The 19,753-nt window shown below is 56.8% G+C and overlaps 1 protein-coding gene across 2 annotated transcripts; it reads left to right on the plus strand.

Annotated features, from left to right (window-relative positions):
- The first annotated feature begins 1,496 nt into the window (after window positions 1–1,496).
- Window positions 1,497–6,501, plus strand: LOC128826402 (uncharacterized). 2 transcript variants are annotated; one of them, XM_054009658.1, is made up of 6 exons: window positions 1,497–2,000; window positions 2,395–2,498; window positions 2,856–2,976; window positions 3,293–3,372; window positions 3,795–3,900; window positions 4,893–6,501. In XM_054009658.1, the coding sequence occupies exons 1-6, from the start codon at window positions 1,977–1,979 to the stop codon at window positions 5,118–5,120; spliced, it is 663 nt and encodes a 220-aa protein (XP_053865633.1). In that variant the 5' UTR covers window positions 1,497–1,976; the 3' UTR covers window positions 5,121–6,501. The 2 variants fall into 2 exon arrangements, with proteins under 2 accessions (XP_053865633.1, XP_053865632.1); XM_054009657.1 differs by lacking the exon at window positions 1,497–2,000 and having other exon boundaries at window positions 2,311–2,976.
- The last annotated feature ends 13,252 nt before the right edge of the window (window positions 6,502–19,753 follow it).

Raw genomic sequence — 19,753 nt, forward strand, 5'->3', positions numbered from 1 at the left:
TCCAACAGCACAGAACCAAACACTCCTCCTCCTGGGCAGTGCGCTCCGACCTCTAATGGTCAGATGCTGCTTAGCACTGTCAGAGCAGCTTTTGCTGGGGGATTCTCCCAGCACTTTCCAATAGTGGGAAAGTATGAAATCCCCATTTGACTGCTGGGGACAGAGCCTAGAGGGGGCAGCAACTTACCCAAAGTCCCACAGGTCAATAGGAAACCAGCAATGGAACCCAGGAGTCCTGACTCCCAGTTCTCTGCTCCAATCACTCCAGCGGAGCACACTCCCTCTCAAGCAGGGGGACCGGACATGAAGGCCTGGTTGTAATTGCCAGCTGTGGGAGGGAGTGTGCAGCAGTGGTTAGTGAGGGGGCCTGGAAATAAGGACTGCTCGGTCCCATCCCTGGCTCTGACACTTGGTGTGACCCTGAGCCAGTAGCTTCCCCGCCCCAGGCCTGGTTCTCATCAGTGGAGTTGGGGTCGCAGCCCCTACAGCCCAGGGGGGTTGGGAGGCTCCAGGAAGGTGTGTAAAGTGCCGGGATGTCAGGATCCCGGAGGCGCTGTCACCCCCGCACTAGGCCAGTGTTCTGCACCCCCTGCTGCTGGCCGAGTTTCTCTGTCCCTTGGCAATAAGACAGACTCTTGTTTTCACAGCCAGTCGATCGCCCAGTGCTATCACATTGCCTGCTGGCTGGGCAGGGTAACTCCTCAGGTCACCACCACCCTCTCCAGCCTGCCTTGGCTTTGGGGAGTGAGGAGAAGGGCGAGGGATGACACTGAACATCCTCCATCCATCGCTCCGTCAGCAGAGCAAGTGAGTGGCATTAGGGTTCCCCATTGGCGTCCCCTGTCTGTCTGGGGAGAGGCAGAAAGAGGGGGAAAGAATCTCTCCCAAAGGAGATTGGATTTGCAAACCGCCCCCAGGAGCCTCTCGCTCTCAGACTGGGGAGGGACTTCTCCAGAGCCGTCTCCAGTGTGTTTGGAAAGGTCCCAGCAATGGGGCTCCCAACCCTTCCCTTGTGGGAGACCGTTCCCCAGGCTGAGCGTCTCTGAGCTGGGCCAGACCCTGTGAGCTGCTGAGCATGGAAATCAATGGGAAAGGCGGGGGCCCTGGCCTTGCTCTGCCTCGGGACTTTGACGTGGGGAATGGTTTCCCAGGAGAAGTCTGGACTCCTGGGTTCTGTTCCTTCTCTAGCCTGGGGGGGAGTGTGGCCTGGGACGGCAGAAGGGAGCTGCTTGTCCAAAGTGACTGAACCCAGTGATGGAAAAGGAGGAGACTCCCCGGGCATTGCAGCCCCAGGGGTGACGAGGGGGAACGCTGGGAGCAGATCATGCAATGAACTCCTACCAGTGCGTGTAGATTGCATTACATGCACCCCGGTGGTGGGAGGAGGAGCTGCTCTGGCTGGGGCAGGGATGGGGAGGGACTAAACAGGCTGGTTAGTGAGAGGCTGCCTTGACCCCAGACTTACGCCCGCTCCCCGCTCGGTTCCAGGCTGTCCAGGCTCCTGAGGATGTTCAGGAAGAAGGCTCTGCAGGTGGCCCCAGAGCCTGAGGGAAGCAGCTGCCATCTTCCCCAGGAGCAGAGCGGCTCCTCCGTCCCCACTGTTGGGGAAGGAGCTCCCGGCCAGGCCAGGAGGTAGAAGTGCCCAGCCTTCTGGCGGAGAAAACCCGCTCCCAGTGCAGGCGCCGAGGTGGGAGAGGCCAGGTCGAAATGGAGCTGGGCCAGGCTGCGGCTGGGCAGGCAGGACCCAGCGCAGGAGAGGAGCCGGGCAGGGTGACTCTGGGGCATGTTGTGTGGGCAGCAGCGGCCCCAGGAGCCCAGCCCTGATTCCCAGCAGGAGGCATCGCCCTGCCCGGTCACTGAGGACCTTCCAGCCTCCCCAGGGCAGGAGGTGGAGGATCCCTGTCCCACCACCAGCAGCTCGGCCCGCTCCCCATGGGACAGCAGCAGTGCCTGGGACTCGGGCAGCAGCGAGGCCGATGGGCAATGCAGCTTTGTTCCAGGTGAGAAGTCAGGCTGGGCTCAGGGAGAGGTGAGGGTGGGGCCGTGAACACCCTGGGCCCAGGCCCTCGATCAGTGCTATGGGGGCGGGTCCCCAGCCCAGGGGTCTGGCCTGAGCCACATGAACCCCACTGACACTAGATGCTGCCACTTTGGTCCTTGGTGCTCCAGTTGGGGGAGGCACCTCTCAGGGAGTCCAGGACAGTCTGGGGGGGTCTCTTTGCTATGGGCTCCTGAAGGAGTTGGGGGCTGAAGGCATCACTGAGAGGGGGGAGTGTGGGGCCCGATCTGCCCTGGGTCCCGGTGGTGGGAAGGGGGCACATTGCCCCACCGTGCCCCTGTCCTTCCCCCGAGTGGCAGCAGGCGTCACCCTGTCCCCTTCTCTCCCTGGTGCAGGGACTGCCAGGGACTCAGGGGACGAGGAGGAGGAATGGGTGGACGTGGCCACAGAGGAGGCTGCTCTCAATAACAGCCGAGAGCAGCTCCAAGGCGGAGAAAAGGTACAAACATACCCCAGCTGTGCTGGAACCGAGACTGTCCTGCCCCTTCCCAGCACCTGACCCCCTGCAGAGGGTCTTGTCCCTGATGATCCACCAGCCCTAATGGGGACCTTTCTCCTCCATGATCTGGGACCCCAGAGGTGGGGGTGTCTGTCACACACCAGCCGGGTCTCCTCCCCCCACAGGCACTGTCCCAGTTCCTGACCCTGCTTGTGGTGGAGTGGTGGGTGATTTGGACAATGGGCGGGTCCCCACTATCCCCCATTCAGGCCTGAGTCCTGCAGCTGCTGTGTGGGGGCAGGGAGGTCCCTGGCTAACTGGCTCTCTCTCCCCTAACCCCACTCCTGGTGGGTGCAGGAGGAGGCCCAGCAGCTCGTGTTCCTGCACGCCATCCACCCCACGTCTCGCTGCACAGCAGAGAGGGCAGGACACATTGGAGCCGCACTGCTGCAAGGCGGCTGTGGCGGAGAGGATTGTGGTGAGCAAGACACGGTGCCCAGCAGCTGGAGGAAAGACAGAGACATGGGAGGGGCAGGGGTCTCCCCAGGCCAATGGATGGGGGATTGTTGGTGCTGGAGGGGCAGCAGAGGGCAGGGATTGCTGGGGCTGAAGACTGGGGAGAAGAGACGGGAGAAATTCGGAGAGTGGTCACTATTGGGCAGGAATCGGAGGAGCGGGAGGTAGGTGGGGGATCCTGCTGGCTGTGTGGGGCCCTGGCTGTGTAATCTCCTCACTGAGAAGTGTCAGTGTGGCCCGAATCTCACACGCTCCTTTGTCTCCTTTGGGTCTCACAGGAGCTCATTGAGGAGCTGCCTGATAACTCTCCACCCGGCGCCATCCTCGCTAACTCCCTGATTGCTGTGGGCAACCTCAGGTACCGAGACCCTCCAGCTCGGTTCCCCTAACCCCAGTGCTGCTCAGGCCCAGGGCTGGGAGTCACTGCCCCTCCCACTCCCAGGTCACCGCCCAAGGGTGGCTCCTCTGGCAGAGGTGCGGGGAAGGTTCACTCTCTCCTGACTGGGCTGTTCTTTTCACTCCAGTAACATTGCAACGGCTTTAGGGTGAGGCTCACTCCCAGGATCAGATACAGGAGGGGCAGCAGGGTGCAGGGAACAGGGGATATTCCTGCCCTGCCACTGTCTGTCTGAGAAACCTTGGCCTTATCATTCCCTGGCTCGGTGCCTCAGTTTCCATTCTTGCCAGTCTGTGCCCATTTCCCTGCAGTTTCACCTGCGTGTTGGTGCCAGTCCCATCCCCGCACTGCACAGTCTAATGCCGGCTCCTCTCTCTTGCCAGCACCATGACGCCTGCCCTGGAGCCAGAGCTGGAGACCCACCTCCTCCGAGCTTCCCTGCACGCCGTCTTCACCCTGGGCATGGAGAAGGACACCACCCAAGTGCAGGTAGATCATGCTAAAGTCATGGATCGAAGAGCCAGCTGTCATCCTGCCATGAATCCTTGCTAATTGCCTGCAGTGGGATGTGAATGAGAGAGGCCAGGATATGTGTTTGGGGTCTCACCAGTGCTTCCCAGAGACCCGTCTTCCCATCCTGTGGCAGGTGTAGCCCCAGTTTCCCTAACTCTGACCCATGGCTCTCCCTTGCTTTCAGGATCTGCCTAGGGTCTTGCCAGACCTCCTGGACGCCATGCCTGGGGAACCTGCTGGCAGAGTCCCCAGACACTGACAGGCTCCAGTACATCTTGGAGCTGAGCCCGATGAGAGGGGTGGGGGCAATTTTACCTTCACTCTTAGATCCATTTTCCAGTCTGTCCTCCTAGCCGGGCCCCCAGTGGGCATCCTTGGTCAGGGCAGTCAGTGCAATGCCTCCTTTCCCCACAGCACATTAACTACTGGATCGTGTCCAGGGTGCCGCGCGAGAGAGCCAGGGCCGTTAAGAGCAGCACAGCCCTGCTCAGATTCACCATCACCCTCCCTGAGTTTGACATAAGTGACCTCTGACCCCAGCTTCCTGACTCCAGGCGTAGGTGATCTGGCTCCAACGGGCTGTAGGATCTGCTGCTGCAGGGGCTGTGGGTTAGGAGTGTTCCTCTTGGGGAGGCAGAGTCAGAGCAGAGAGTGAGCCTGGCTTGAGTCAAGTTCTTCTTGTCCTAGTTAAGTGGTGACTCTGGGCTTTTAAGGGGACTGTGCTCCAGGTTCATGCCTCCCTGTCATCCTGGAGCAGCTGGGGAAGCAAGTCCTCATGGAGGGCCCTGGCCACAGCCCGGTGCTCCAGGCTTCCTTGGGGGCAGAGGAAATTAAGGGTCTGGCTCTAGCTCCTATCCTCTAGCATCTCCTGCAGAGGGGCTGAGGGGAAGGAGAGTCCTGGCCCGGGGGGGACTGGGAGCTGACAGGAAAATGCTGATGGAGTCCCCTCTCCCTCTCCCGTCCATTAGAACTCAGCGGAATTCCCCAGGATGGGTCACCACATGGCACAGCTAGCTCTGTCCGTCAGTGACCCAGCCAAGGACATCAGCCGGCAGGCCAGGGAGGGGGTTTACCGGCTCTACCAGCTGCTGCTGCACCAGAGGGGTAAGGAACCCAGCTGGGAAATGGCACCTGCTAGAAGAGTGAGACTGGGACCCCAGCCAATTTCTCTCAGACTGACCCCGGCTGGAGGATGAGTCTCTCTATCTCTTTCTGTGTTCCACACCACGCCCTGCAATTCTGTTGGGCCAGACACGCAGCGAGGACTCTGCCCACTGTGCAGCCACCAATGGGATTGGAAGGACACAAGCCCTGCAACCAGAAGGACAAATGTGTGTGTGTCTCTCTCCCTGTCACCTACTCCCTCCTGGGGGAAACCCAGCAGCTGATGGGGGACAAGGTGAGCAGCTGCATTAGACTCAGGAGATTGGGGCGGGGCCCAGGCCTCATTCCCATCCTGTGGCCATTCGCTGGCCTGGCACAAGGAGCCTGGTGGGGAATGAAAGGGAGAGCAGGTGCTCCTGGGAAGGGAGATGAATTCTCCTCCATGAGCAGGAGCAAGCCAGCTTGTCCCCGGAGCAGCTCCACCCAGCTCTTTAGCCAGGCTAATTAATGACAAGCTTTGCCTCATCCCAGACTTATGTTCTTAGGACAGGGTGCTATCGCTCTTGGGAAGGGCAGGAGAGTCCCCCAAGTGCCCTCTGCGAGACTTTCCTGTCCCATAGGGCCGCACCCAATTCCTAGTGGTCTGGTGTCTGTGTCACCCGAGCCACCACCCAGAGTTGCTCCCATCACTGGCAGCCTGGGAGGCCAAGGACTGACGGGTGATGGCGTCTGACCAGGCAGGGCTGAGGCACATGGGCAGGGGACGCTTGTCCTGCTGCTGGCAAGGCTGGACCCATTCTGGAGAGAACAGGAGGATTCAGTCAGCAGTAGGGTTACCATGACTAATAAATAAAAAAAGAGGACCCTCCACGGGCCCTGGCCCCGCCCATTTCCCCACCCCTAGCCCCGCCCCAACTCCACCCCTTCCCCACCCTAACTCAGCCCCCTCCTCCCTCCCACTCCCAGCCATGGGGAAAGAAAGGGCTGCCCCAGTGCTACCGGCTTCACGGTTTGCCGGGCAGCCCCCAGACCCTGCACCCCCGGCCAGCTCTTCCCCAGAGCAGCTGGAGCCCGGGAAGGGAAGTGCCTGGCCCGTGGCTCGGGGTCCGTAGGCAGGGGTGGGCTGCCCGAAGCCGGTAGTGCTGGCTCGGGCAGCTCGGCTCTTAAAGTCTGAGAGGAGAGGAGCGGAGCAGCTCAGCTGGAGCCCGGGAAGGGAAGTGCCTGGCCGACGGTTGGGGGTCCGGAGGCAGGGGGGGCTGCCCGAAGCCAGTAGTGCTGGCTCGGGCAGCTCGGCTCTTAAAGTCTGAGAGGAGAGGAGCGGAGCAGAGCAGCCACGGGAGGGGAAGTGCCCGGCCGGCATTTTCCCGGACACGTTTGGCTTTTCGGCAATTTCCCCTGGACGGGGGTTTGATTGCCGAAAAGCAGGACATGTCCGGGAAAAACCGGACGTATGGTAACCCTAGTCAGCAGGGGCTGCCGATCCATCCCATTCACCAGGGCTGCCATCCTGCGGCTTCAACATTAGTGGCTGGGGTGACTTGGGGAAAGGTCTCAACCTCCCCACATCCCACTTCACTGCTGCCAGAATCCCTCCTGCCCCCCCGCTACAGTCCCCTCCCTACCCAACCTGGGTGGGGCTGGAGGAGAGGGGTCTGAGAACTTGAGCTGTGGATTGGAGGTGGAACAGCTGTCAGGGGCACTGAGGGGGAAGTGGCAGGAGCTCCCCGTACAAGGAGGGGGGTTGCCACTGGAGGTCACTAGGAAGGACAACAAGACTCCATCCTGGGGGTCAGGAGGGGGAATCCATCCCTCAGAGGTGGGCAGGGGCTGGGTGGAAATGCTGCTGGCTCCAGGGGCCGTTAATCCCCCCTGATTCCTCGGAGGCGTCTGAGTCTCAGACAGGTTCTTGTTCCCTTGCAGCAGGAGGACGTCACGGCCAATGTGATGCGCCAGCTCTGTATCATGCGGCACTTGCGCCAGGTGCCCGAGGCGCTGCAGGGCCTGTGCCTCTGAGTCCACCAGCAACTCCCGCTCTCTGCTGCAAGTACTGCTCTGGCTCTCGGTAAATGGGGAGCTAGTGGAAGGGGAAATGGAGCCCCCTGGCACTCACAGAAACCCTCTCCCCTCTCTGTGGAACAGGGTCCTTTCCTCTGCCCCAAATTCCTTCATCTGGGACAGGAGCTCTTTCCCTCTCACCCATTCCCCTCCCCCCTTTCCTTGATCTATCCCCATCCCATTCCCCCTGCGCCCAGGCAGAGCTCTGCCTGCCCCATATGGTGCAGAAAGGCCTGTGATATGCAGGGGGTCAGATTAGATGCTCTAACTGTCTCTTCTGCCCATAAAGTCTACTCATTTCTGAGAAACCGAGTGTAGCATTGGGTGCAGCCTCTGCTGTTTTACTGTCTAGCCGGCTTGCTTCCTAGAATGAACACTCATTGAGCGGGGTGATCCACAGAGAGATGCAGGGAGGTGCTTGGGAGGTGGTGACCTCACAGAGAGATGCTGACATCAGCCAGGCAGGACAGGGGCCCAGGGCCAGGGAAACCTCTGAGTCCCCTGTAGCTTTCCTTCAGCAAGTCTCCTTCTCGAGGTCTCTCTTTGAGGACTGAGAGAGTATTAGGGGTCACGTACGTGAGCGCCAGGAGGAACCTCTTTTGAGTTTTCTCCTTTCTTTTTCCTGATTTTACTAGAAAACAGACGTCCCTGTTTAAAAGGTAAGAGCCTCCGAGAGGTTTGGAACCTGTTCAGTCTGATCCATCTGTTCCACAAGTTCTTCAGTCCAATCCACTTCCCTAACTAATTTCCTTAATTTTTTAAAGTTAGCCCTTTTGAAAAAAAAAAAACCCTAGTCACAGATCTATTTTTGTTTACCCTTCCATTTAGTTTAAACTGAATTAGCTCATGATCGCTCAAACCAAGGCTGTCCCCTACAACCATTTCTTCTAAGAGATCCTCACTACTCAGCAAAACCAAATCTAAAATGGCATCCCCTCTTGTTGGTTCAGCAACTACTTGGTGAAGGAATCCATCAGCTATCACATCTAGGAAAATCTGAGCCCTATTATATTACTAGCACTTGTCCTCCGGTCTATATCTGGGAAGTTAAAGTCTCCCATGATCACACAATTCCCATTAGTATTTACTTCATTAAAAACATTGAAGAGGTCTCTATCCCTATCCAAATCAGACTCTTGTTCGAACAGACAGCAACCCCCCCCCCCCCAAAAGGCAGAGATAGAGCCCAGGAATCGAGATGGTGAGAAATTTCATTGAAACCGTTTCTGACCGAAAATCCTATTCAAACTAAACCAGTTTGTTTCTTGAAATCATAACAAGTGGCAATGAAAATTCTTTGTCACAATGTGTTAAATTGTCTCGTGGCACTCAAAGAGGAGACACTTAGATCTCAAAAATTAGATAAGATGCTTCAGTCTGAGCTAAGTAGTTGCTGCTCTTAACAATTGCAAAATAATACAATACAAATAAAATAAACTATTTCAGCCATTCTATTATGTCCTAATCTGCTCTGAGTAAACATGATAGGACACCTCATCTTATGCACTGCTCCTAGTGACACTCTCCAATAGACCCAGCAGTCCTTATTTCCAGGCCCCTTCACTAACCACTGCTGCACACTCCCTCCCACAGCTGGCAATTAGAACCAGGCCCTCATGTCCGGTCCCCCTGCTTTGAGAGGGAGTGTGCTCCGCTGGAGTGATTGGAGCAGGGAACTGGGAGTCAGGACTCCTGGGTTCCATTGCTGGTTTCCTATTGACCTGTGGGACTTGGGGTAAGTTGCTGCCCCCTCTAGGCTCTGTCCCCAGCAGTTAAATGGGGATTTCATACTTTCCCACTATTGGAAAGTGCTGGGAGAATCCCCCAGCAAAAGCTGCTCTGACAGTGCTAAGCAGCATCTGTTTGCTTGTGAGAATGTCCTATGGGACTGTGTCAAAAGCCTTATTAACACCAAGATAGATCACATCTTCTATTTACCCACCTCCACTAGGCCCCTAACCCTGCCAAAGAAGGAGCTAGGATTGGTCTGGAATGATTTGTTCTTGACAAGTCCATGCTCACTAGTCCTAAGAACCAAATTGTCCTGCAGGTGCTGACAAACTGATTGTTTAATAAGCAGAGGCTGCTCCCAATGCTACACTCGGTTTCTCAGAAATGAGTAGACTTTATGGGCAGCAGAGACCGTTAGAGCATCTAATCTGACCCCCTGCATATCACAGGCCTCCTGTCTACCACAATAGCTACTTTTGGGGCAAACACATTCCGGAAAGGCATCTAGTCTTTATTAAATGACATCAAGAGATGGAGAATCCACCACTTTCCATGGTAGCTTCTTCCTGTGGTCAATCATCCTTGCTGTTGAATATTTGTGCCTTATTTGTCATAGGAATTTGTCTCTTTTCACCTTCCAGCCATTGGGTCTTGTTCTGCCTTTCTCTGCTCAATTAAAGAGCCCTTTAATACCCAATATTTTCTCTCCATTAAGGCATTTCAACACTTCAGTGAAGTCACCTTTCAATCTTCTTTTGATAAGCTAAACAGGTTGAGCTCTTTCAATAGTTCACTAGAAGGCATTTTTCTCCAGCCCTCAGAACATTTGGTGGCTCTTTGCTGCCCCAGCTCCAATTTCTAGGACCATCTTTTTCAAAGGAGGACACCAAGACGGGAGGCAGTATTCCAATAGCAGTCTCACTGCTGCTGTGTCACCTCCCTATCCTACTCACGGCTCTGCTCCTACGTCTAATGATGGCTTTAGCCCTGTTCACCACAGCATCACACTGGGAGCTCATGTTGAGTGGCTTCTCCACTCTGGCCCCTAAATCCTTTTCAGAGTCACTGCTTTCCTGGATACACGTCCCCATTCTGGAGGTGTGGCCGGCGTGCCTTGTGGCTACGTATAGGACCTTGCATTGGGCTCTGCTCAAACTTGTTTTCTTTGAATGGGTCCAGCTGGCCGAATGAGCCAGATCACTGTATATCACTGCCCTCTCGCCATCAGGAATTACCACTCTGCCTGTATTTTGTCACCCCCCCAATCTTATCCGCAGTGATTGTATGTTTTCTCCCAATTCATTGATAACAATTATTTTAAAAAATTAGTCCTTGAGAGCTTCTTCAGACCCTTAGTACCCAGGACCTGCTCCCCACAGCACAGTGAGAAAGGCTGTCCAGCCCTGCTGGTACATACGGGATAAGCACAGAACAAACACACTTTAGGAGCTGTGTTGTCAATAGACTCTGAACAACATGTGGGGGTCAGCAGATTACAAATGCACAAGAAGAGACCTGTAGTGTAGACAGGTCCCAACTGTGTCTCGGTTTCCCACCCTGCTCTAAGTTTAGTCACAGCCGCCATGTCTTTTCCGCCATGTCCCTTAATCCCACGTCACTGCAGAAGAGAGATTTTCTGGTAGCCAACTGGCTCTCCTGCATGTGGATGTCGTTCCAAAAGACGTGCTCTGGCTCAGTCCCATGCTATGGTTGGCTGAAGGAACCACTTGGTGACATTCTAGGCCCTGAGTTATACAGGAGGGGCGACTAGATGCACATAATGGTCCTTTCTGACCTGAACCTCTATCAATCACTACATTTTCTGCTGCTAGGAAGAGAACTCTGAACCTATTTTCTCTCATTCACTTTCAGTCGGAATAATTTCAATCCAGGCCAAAGGATTTCCTCTTCCATTGTGTCTTCAGCACCTTTGCGAGGAAAGAGTTACTGTTACCCACAGGTTTCCAGTTTCAACCTGTCCCTGGGTGAGATGGCCAGGAAAGGGGTTGGAGCTCAACTGCACCTGGCCCAGGTGATGCAGCTCCCTAGGGTAAAGGGAATAAGTGTGGGGGTCACGTGACAAGACGCAGCCTGTGACTAGGGCCCAGGCCTGCTGAGAGATAGAAGGGCAGCCTGTGCTCAGCCAGGAGAGAGACCCCAAGGGAAGCAGGCATGGGAGGGGCTTGGAGCGTCCTTTAAAGGTCAGGGACAAGCTGGGAAGGGGCCAGGCTGAGCACTAAGGACAAAGCCCTAGGAGGGAAAGACAGGGCAGTTTAGGAGATGGGGGAGATAGTCCAGTTGGTTTCGGCTCCCAGGACCAGACACCCAGAGGTGAAGGTGATTGTTGGGGCTTCTGTCCTTCTTCCCCAGTGTAGATTTGATAGTGGAGAAGACTGATGCCGTAAGGGGGAAGTGAGTTACCCCAAGGTCACCCAGTGAGTTTATATCACGAATGCATACTCGGAAGGATCCAATAGAAACATGGATTTTCCAGTCTCTTCTTTCTAGGAGTCCCCAGGGCTAAGGTAAAACCCCTGCTGCCCCTCCCCATTCTGCTCACCTCCAAGATGTGCTGGAGTTTGTCTGTGCTGGGGGGTGCTGTCAGCAGGATCGAGAGCTCGTCATCCATGTTCTCTGGGCAGGCCTTGCTCAGAGCCTGCCAGCGGAGGGAGACCAGGGGTCAGGATTATGGAACCTGGGGTGACACCTGCCAGGATGACAGCAGGCTCTGTAGTCCTTGCCCAGAGCAGCTCTTTGCAGAGGGCCTGGTGCACAGCTGTGTAGGGAACAGCCAAGCTGCTAGGGATGGGAGCTGGGCTTCCTGGCAGAGTCCAGCACCCAATGCCCAGCGTCTGCAAGGAAGGGATTCCCCACAGAGGGGCAACATCATCTCCCACACACAGGGAGTCTCTCCCTGACACTTGGTTCATCCTATGGCCTGTTCCCATCTCTGCCCACCACACTCCCAACTCAGCAGCTCCAGCTACCGAAGGGAGCATGAACCAGAGGCCTTCCTGCTCCTGGGACAGAGGAGTAGGTTGATGATCTACCTGGATGTGAGCGTTGGCCTTCCCCATGCCCAGGGTCTAGACTCCATTCAGGGCAGCGCACAGGAACTGCGATTCCTATTCTGGATCTAGTGGCAGCTTCAGTTTGCTGGCAGGAGACTGTACATGAGACCTTGCAGTTGCGGGGGTGACACAGGCACTAAAATGTGCATGGGAGTTTGAGCAACAGGGCAGAGGCCTGTGTGGGGTAAGGAGGGCAGGGATTTGGGAAGCAAGAGCAGAGGATCAAACCCTTTCTTAATGTGGGTCGGGATGATCCCCATTTCAAAGATAGAGAAAGTGAGGCACCAGGTGGGAGAGTGACCTGGCCAGGATCACGTTACCGCTCAGTGGCAGGACTGCAAACAACCTGTTCCCTGATCTCCTCACTGGACGCTGCTGCCCCTCCTGTATGACCCCTCCAGCCATCCTCGCCCACAGGCCATCCCCACCACTCTCCAATACCAGGCTGTTTCCACAATGGAAGCAGGCTTGTAACAGAGTTCACTCACCGATAGGTGCCCCTTCCTTCAAGGCCTGGGGTCACAGATTTCTTGGGCTAGCACGCCCGCCAGCAGGTTTTTGGCTGGGAACTCAGCCCTTCGGCCAGGCGACCATCTTTTAGTCCCACTCCTTCCTGGGTCACGCTCATCCCAAACTAAAAGTCAAAAAATGTCTTTAACTGAAACAAGATCCTCTGTCCCTTGGGGGCTTTTCCTCAGCCTGACTTTGGCTTGGCCTGCCCTTGCTGGCCTTGGTAGCCCTTTCTATGGCCCTGTACATCCCCTTCCTTAGAGACCGTGGGAGAACCAGTCCTACCCTGGATTCTAGGTTCTGCCCCAAGGCCCTGTACCGAACAGCTAGGCCTGCTCCTGTACCTTTGTTGCGGTTTCCCCTGGTTTCCCCTCAGCTGGAGCTCACTCTGCAATCCATTTGGCCTAGCTCCAGGCTTTATAGCCCACAGGCCAAGCTCCCCGTTATATACCCTCCTCCTTAGAACCTGGCCCACGCGGGGGCAAGTTCTATTCTTCTCCAAGCTTCATCCCTCCTCATCTCATCGCTGTCACTGGCTGCGCGCTTGTACAGCCTGTGCGCAGTGTCTGCAGCTCCACTGCCAGCTCGCTCGGGGCAAACCTTCTCTTCTGCAGTATCCCGACGCTCTTCCTGCAGCCACTCAGTCTCATGAACAGCTGCTTGCAGAGCCTCTTCTGAAGCCTTTAGCGTCTTCTGTTGCCTTTTTGCTACTGCCGCTGCATATGCCAAAACCTTTTCGGTCATGGTCTGAGAACCCACCATGGACTGCTCCACCCTTGTGTTTGTCCCTCCTCCAGTCTGCTTCATCTCTGGGCCAATCATTTCGTCCTTCATCTCCCTGCAGCACCCGACAGGGTGTGTTGGTGGAGGGTCTGCAAGGTCCATGGCCACCCCAGCCACCTCCACCTTGTCTGCCTCATGGGGGTTTGTGTCAGAGGACACCTTCTCCTTTCTTTCTAACTTCTTAGGGCCCTGGCCCCTCGTTCAGCCACTCAGCAATTTCCTAAGCAGGCCATGTCTTTTGATATGGCCTGCTTCTCTGCCCCCAAAACAAAGAACTCTTGCTCCCATCTTGGCATTCGGCCACGCTTGTACACTTTCTCATGCCCTTCTCCCTGGGCTAACCTTCTCAGCACAGCCCAGGCATGCTCTCCTTCTCTGCTCTTTTTGTCCATGGGCATAGCAGACCCTGGGTTGATTTCCCTTTGCAGGATCTCTCACAGGTATTGCTGCTGCTGCGTCTGTAGCTCCACCTGCACTTCCTTCTGCGTCTGTTGGTTTTCTAGGAGCTGCTGGAGAAACCCCTACATCTGCTTAGCCAGTCCCTGGAACTGAAGTGGGAAATCCAGCGACCAGCTTGGTCCCTTGATACACCTGCTTGGGGGAGGGATAGCTCAGTGGTTTGAGCATTGGCCTGCTAAACCCGGGGTTGTGAGCTCAATCCTTGAGGGGGCCATTTAGGGATCAGGGCAAAAAACTGTCTGGGGATTGGTCCTGCTTTGAGCAGGGGGTTGGACTAGATGACCTCCGGAGGTCCCTTCCAACCCTGATATTCTATGATTCCTTCAGCAACTAAGACTTCCCTCACGGATCACAGGGGGAACTCAATCCTGCCAACTATGCCAATCATAAATGAATCTACTCATCGTTAGGTGCCCCCCGGCGGCCAGGCATGGCATCACAGCCCTCTCGCTGGGCTAGCGTCCCCCATCCATGGTCGCTTCAGCACCACGGCAGTTTCTCTGCCTGGTAACTCTGGCCAGGTCACCACCTTTAGTCCACCCTTCTGGGGCCCAGCTTGCCTCACACTAAAAGTCCAAAGAGGTCTTTCCACAGACAGAAGTCCTTCTGCCATCGCTGGGGCACTTGCTCAGCCTGTAGCCCCCTTGCTGGGCTTGGGAACCCTCTCCAGGTGCGTGTACGCCGCCTCCTCTGGGGCCAGTAGGGGAACCCAGTCCCACCCTGACATTGATAGCAGCTCAGGGCCCTGGACCCAACAGCTAGGTCTGCACCTTTCTCTTTGCTGCACTTTTCCAACCTCTCTTCTCAAGTTCCCCTCCAGGCTTTCCTTGCTGCTCTGAACTTCCTACCTCGTTCTCAATTCTGTTGCTACCCCAGCTGGGGTGTATCACCATTGAAGTCTATCTCTTTAGGGGGGCGGATATGGTGCCTCTCATTTCGGGCTCATTCTGTAATCAGCTTTCTGTGAGTGCCAGGGGGCTCCATTTCCCCTTCCACTAGCTCCCCATTTACAGAGAGCCAGAGCAGTACCTGCAGCAGGGAGGGGGAGTTGCTGGTGGCCTCAGAGGCACAGGCCCTGCAGCGCCTCGGGCACCTGGCGCAAGTGCCGCATGATACGGAGCTGGCGCATCACGTTGGCCGTGACGTCCTCATGCTGCAAGGGAACGAGAACCTGTCTGAGACTCAGACGCCTCCAAGGAATCAGGGGGGATTAACGGCCCCTGGAACCAGCAGCATTTCCACCCAGCCCCTGCCCACCTCTGAGGGATGGATTCCCCCTCCTGACCCCCAGGATGGAGTCTTGTTGTCCTTTCTAGTGACCTCCAGTGGCAACCCCCCTCCTTGTACGGGGAGCTCCTGCCACTTCCCCCTCAGTGCCCCTGACAGCTGTTCCACCTCCAATCCACAGCTCAAGTTCTCAGACCCCTCTCCTCCAGCCCCACACAGGTTGGGTAGGGAGGGGACTGTAGCGGGGGGGGCAGGAGGGATTCTGGCAGCAGTGAAGTGGGATGTGAGGAGGTTGAGACCTTTCCCCAAGTCACCCCAGCCACTAATGCTGAAGCCGCAGGATGGTAGCCCTGGTGAATGGGACGGATCGGCAGCCCCTGCTGACTGAATCCTCCTGTTCTCTCCAGCAGGACCGGCTTTAGGAAAGGTGGGGCCCAATTCGAACATTTTTGGCGGTGCCCCGGCAGGGATGACTAACAACAAAAAAATGTAAAAAAAAGCCTTTCATTTCTTCCATGTATTATTTACTTTCCATAACTATATAAATAATAAAATTATATATTATGTACATTGCATCATATATGCTGTTGATCGGTTATTAATGAGCTCCGTTTCACGTGTGTGGGTCCCCGCCACTCCCTGGGGGTGTGCTAGGGTGACCAGATGTCCTGATTTTTGGGTGTTTTTCTTATAGGATCCTATTATCCCCCACCCCCTGTCCCGATTTTTCACACTTGCTGTCTGGTCACCCTAGTGGTGTGCACATGTGTGGGTGCCAGCTGCTCCCTGCCCCCCTCATTGAAGCAGGTGTGCAGGGTTACTGCCCTGGGAACTGCAGGGCACCAGTGGACATGGGGCTGGCTGGAGGCAGGGCAGGGGCTCACTGGAGGTAGGGTCTGGCTGCAGGCAGTTCAAGGGGTGCGGGGCTGGCTGGAGACAGGGGTGTGTGGGGCTGGCTGGCTTTGGGCAGGGCCGCAGGGGGGTGCGGCAGGGGTTGCCTGGAGACAGGGCAGGGGGTGCGGCAGAGGCTGGCTGTGGGCAGGGGGTGCAGGGCTGGCTGCAGGCAGGGCAGGGGGCGGGGCTGCTGTGGGCAGAACAGGAGCGGCGGGGCTGGAGGTAGGGCAGGGGTGCAGCAGGGGCTGGCTGCGGACAGGGGGTGCAGGGCTGGCTGGAGACGGGGCTGGCTGCGGGCAGGGCAGGGGGTGCGGGGCTGGTGCGGGGACGGGGTGCAGCAGAGGCAGCTTTAAATAGCCCCCGAGTCCCCCGCTATCCCAGGGCTCTGGGGGCTATTTAAAGGGCCCAGGGCTGCCCTGCTTCTACCGTCCCGGCCCTTTAAATAGCCGCGGGAGCCCTGGGGAAGCAGCGGGGCTCCAGTGGCTATTTAAAGGGCCGGGGCAGTAGAGGCAGCGGGAGCCCCGGACTTTTTAAATAGCCCCCAGAGCCCCGCAGCCCTACCCCAGGGCTCCAGCAGTGGGGGTCTGGTAGCAATTTAAAGGGCCTGGGGCTCCAGCCCCTGCTGGGAGCCCTAGGTCCTTTAAATTGCCCCCTGGGGAAGCCGGGCCACCCTGGTACAGCGCACCGGCTCTTGCCGGTACACCGTACTGGGGCTTGGGCACGGGGCCCGATTCAGGGGAATTGGTTGAATTGGCCTAAAGCCGGCCCTGGTGGGGGTATGGCCACAGAGCCGCAGGGAGGGGAACCCTGAGGTGTGGGGGCTGGGTGGGTACTGGGAGTTCCTCCTGAAGGGACTGGGGTTGGCCAAGGTCACTCAGCCCTGGGGTGTGCGAGGGGGACTGGCTGAGGGCACTCAGAGCCCCAGGAAGTGGGGGGGGGCTGAGGGGAGGGACTGGCCAGGGGCACTCAGAGCTCGGGGGAGGGGCTGTCCGGGGGGGCACTCAGAGCCCCAGGAAGTGGGTGGGGGAGGAGCACACAGGATTTCAGGAATTCCCTGGCAGTGAAAAGCTGCTGGCGGCAGGGAGGAGCCAGCCGTGACAATCCCCACTTGGGATCCCTGGCTGGGCTAGTGGCTATGGGGGCCCTTGGCCAAGCTGCAGCGGAAGGTGACCTGAAGGAAATGCCTCGGCCTCGGCCTCCGGCTAGGAAGGGCCTGGGCCAGACAATGACCCACCGCGCAGTGTCCCAGCTCCCTGCCCCACACCTGCGGGGCACGGCCCCTCCTCTGTAGGGAGGTTGGCATGTACCTTAGTGCTGCTTCCTCCATCCCCAAAGGCCTCTCCCAGCCAGTCTCTGGCAACCCCTGCCGTTCAATACGCACATTACCCTGCTGTGACATACCGGGGAGGGGACCCCTCGGGGATGGGGGGGCTGTCACACAGCTGGGCAATTTAACCCAGCTGGGCTGGGGTGACTGTCTCCCTGGAGCTGGGGTCTCAGCCCAGGTGTCTCTCTGCCCTTCCCCCCAGTCACCCCCGGGCGAGGTGGGAGTGCCCCACGTTGCGTTCCAGCCCCACATTCGCACCCACAAGTGCTGGTGGGTTCCAATCCCAGCTGAACACGCCCACCCGGCCCTAGTGCGGAGCAGAAGGGCCCAGCGCTGCCCCACAGACCCTCCGGCTCTCCGAGCCCGCTCTTACCCATCACCGCAGCACGTCTGGCCCAGGCTGAACGCTGCTGTTCTGTGCAGAGAGGCTGGCACTTCTCGCTCCTGCCGTACGAGGGGCAGGTGCTGCTACCGACTGCTCCCCCTAACCCCCGCCCTGCTGCGCTCTGGGGATGCTGCCCTGCTGTGGAGCTCTCAGGTGTCTTGAACTGGAATTTGTTTGGAGAGAAACTGCTAAGGATCTGGTACAGCCTCCCCCCAGATAAGGCTCTTCCCTGGACCTGCCACCCATTGGAATCTGGAACGATTCCCTCCGAGGTAACACACGGGGCAGCCAGGGCAGGGCAGGGCACGGCCTGCTCCCCTGGAGCGTTAGGGCTTTCAGGAGTCAGAGGTGCCAGCAAAGCAAGTTGTACGTTAAAGCAGCGAAGGCAGTTGGGGGGCAGAGGAATTGGGTGCTTTGCCATTGCACTTGATCAGCTCAATTTGAAAATTCTTTCAAAGGAAATCCAGATGTATACATCTGACTGGGGTACATGTACACACATACACACGCACACTCACATGTGCACACACTCATGTGCACATACACGTACACATACATACACACATGTACACATACACATATGTACAGACGTACACATACACGCACACACGCTGTCCCTGGAGCGCCCCAGGATGCGACTGACGGGGTGGCTGGCTATTATGGAGGCAGAAGGGGGTTGGGAGAAAATAATCAAGAAGAACTTTTGCTGAAAATGCAAACCTAAGCTGGAAATCTGTGCAGGGCTGGGCTCAGAGAAAATGATCTTTTGAGCTGTTCTTATTAACCGTGGTCCTGTACTTCCTGGTTTGCGTCGGACCCAGGCAGGAGACTGGGCTGCTCTCAGCTGTAGAAGCCATTGGAATGAGCCAGGTCGGAATGAGCCAGACCCTCAGAGCCTTCTGCCACCAATCGCCCCAGCAGTCGTTGATCCACACCAAACCACGTCCTTCCAGTCAGGCAGTTTCATATGCACATGTCAAACCCTTGGTTTGTCACTCAGACACCACGGTGATGGGCACAGTAAGGACCGAGAGACACTAAACAGCCAGGGAAGGAAATAGTGGCCCTGCCTACAGGTGTGTGTGTGGTGCAAACGGATGAACACCAGTTGCTGGCTGAAGGCACAACCTTAATACCCACATCTCCTGTCTGTCAGCTATCGTTCGCTTGGCAGCCTGAGCTCCGATTTCTAACGCAGCGTTTTCCTCTGGCCTATTGTGGTTCTCATGTCCAGGGGCACCTTGGCCCCTGGTATCAGGAGCGGTGCTAAGGAGGCTGCTTTTCAAAGGTCCTTAAGTACAGCAGAGGCTAACAGCGGGAGTTTGCCTGGGAGCTGTCCGAGAGGAGGTACGCTAAGTGCTGCATTAGGGGGGCTGTGTTGGTGAGTATCTGAGTGTCTGCTGCTGGGACAGTTGGTCAGTTTGACCGTGTGCTTGATTGCTTGCTTGTTTGTTTGAAAAGTGTGAATTGGGAGTGCTTTGTTCCAGCTGGGCCTTGAGTGGGCCTGACTGGTATATAAGGGCAGTCAGCAGCGAACCAGCTGAGCGGCGAACAGCAGAGGCTAACAGCGGGAGTTTGCCTGGGAGCTGTCCGAGAGGAGGTACGCTAAGTGCTGCATTAGGGGGGCTGTGTTGGTGAGTATCTGAGTGTCTGCTGCTGGGACAGTTGGTCAGTTTGACCGTGTGCTTGATTGCTTGCTTGTTTGTTTGAAAAGTGTGAATTGGGAGTGCTTTGTTCCAGCTGGGCCTTGAGTGGGCCTGACTGGTATATAAGGGCAGTCAGCAGCGAACCAGCTGAGCGGCGAACAGCAGAGGCTAACAGCGGGAGTTTGCCTGGGAGCTGTCCGAGAGGAGGTACGCTAAGTGCTGCATTAGGGGGGCTGTGTTGGTGAGTATCTGAGTGTCTGCTGCTGGGACAGTTGGTCAGTTTGACCGTGTGCTTGATTGCTTGCTTGTTTGTTTGAAAAGTGTGAATTGGGAGTGCTTTGTTCCAGCTGGGCCTTGAGTGGGCCTGACTGGTATATAAGGGCAGTCAGCAGCGAACCAGCTGAGCGGCGAACAGCAGAGGCTAACAGCGGGAGTTTGCCTGGGAGCTGTCCGAGAGGAGGTACGCTAAGTGCTGCATTAGGGGGGCTGTGTTGGTGAGTATCTGAGTGTCTGCTGCTGGGACAGTTGGTCAGTTTGACCGTGTGCTTGATTGCTTGCTTGTTTGTTTGAAAAGTGTGAATTGGGAGTGCTTTGTTCCAGCTGGGCCTTGAGTGGGCCTGACTGGTATATAAGGGCA

Source organism: Malaclemys terrapin, chromosome 20, assembly GCF_027887155.1.
Source record: "Malaclemys terrapin pileata isolate rMalTer1 chromosome 20, rMalTer1.hap1, whole genome shotgun sequence".
Taxonomy (NCBI): Eukaryota; Metazoa; Chordata; order Testudines; family Emydidae; genus Malaclemys; species Malaclemys terrapin.

Excerpts from the sequence above, each read along its gene's own strand:
- LOC128826402 (XM_054009657.1), top strand. The coding sequence starts at position 2,620 with ATGATCTGGGACCCCAGAGGTGGGGGTGTCTGTCACACACCAGCCGGG. Across the intron at positions 2,977-3,292 it reads CTGTGGCGGAGAGGATTGTG|GAGCTCATTGAGGAGCTGCC; the intron begins GTGAGCAAGACA and ends TGGGTCTCACAG. Across the intron at positions 3,373-3,794 it reads ATTGCTGTGGGCAACCTCAG|CACCATGACGCCTGCCCTGG; the intron begins GTACCGAGACCC and ends CTCTCTTGCCAG.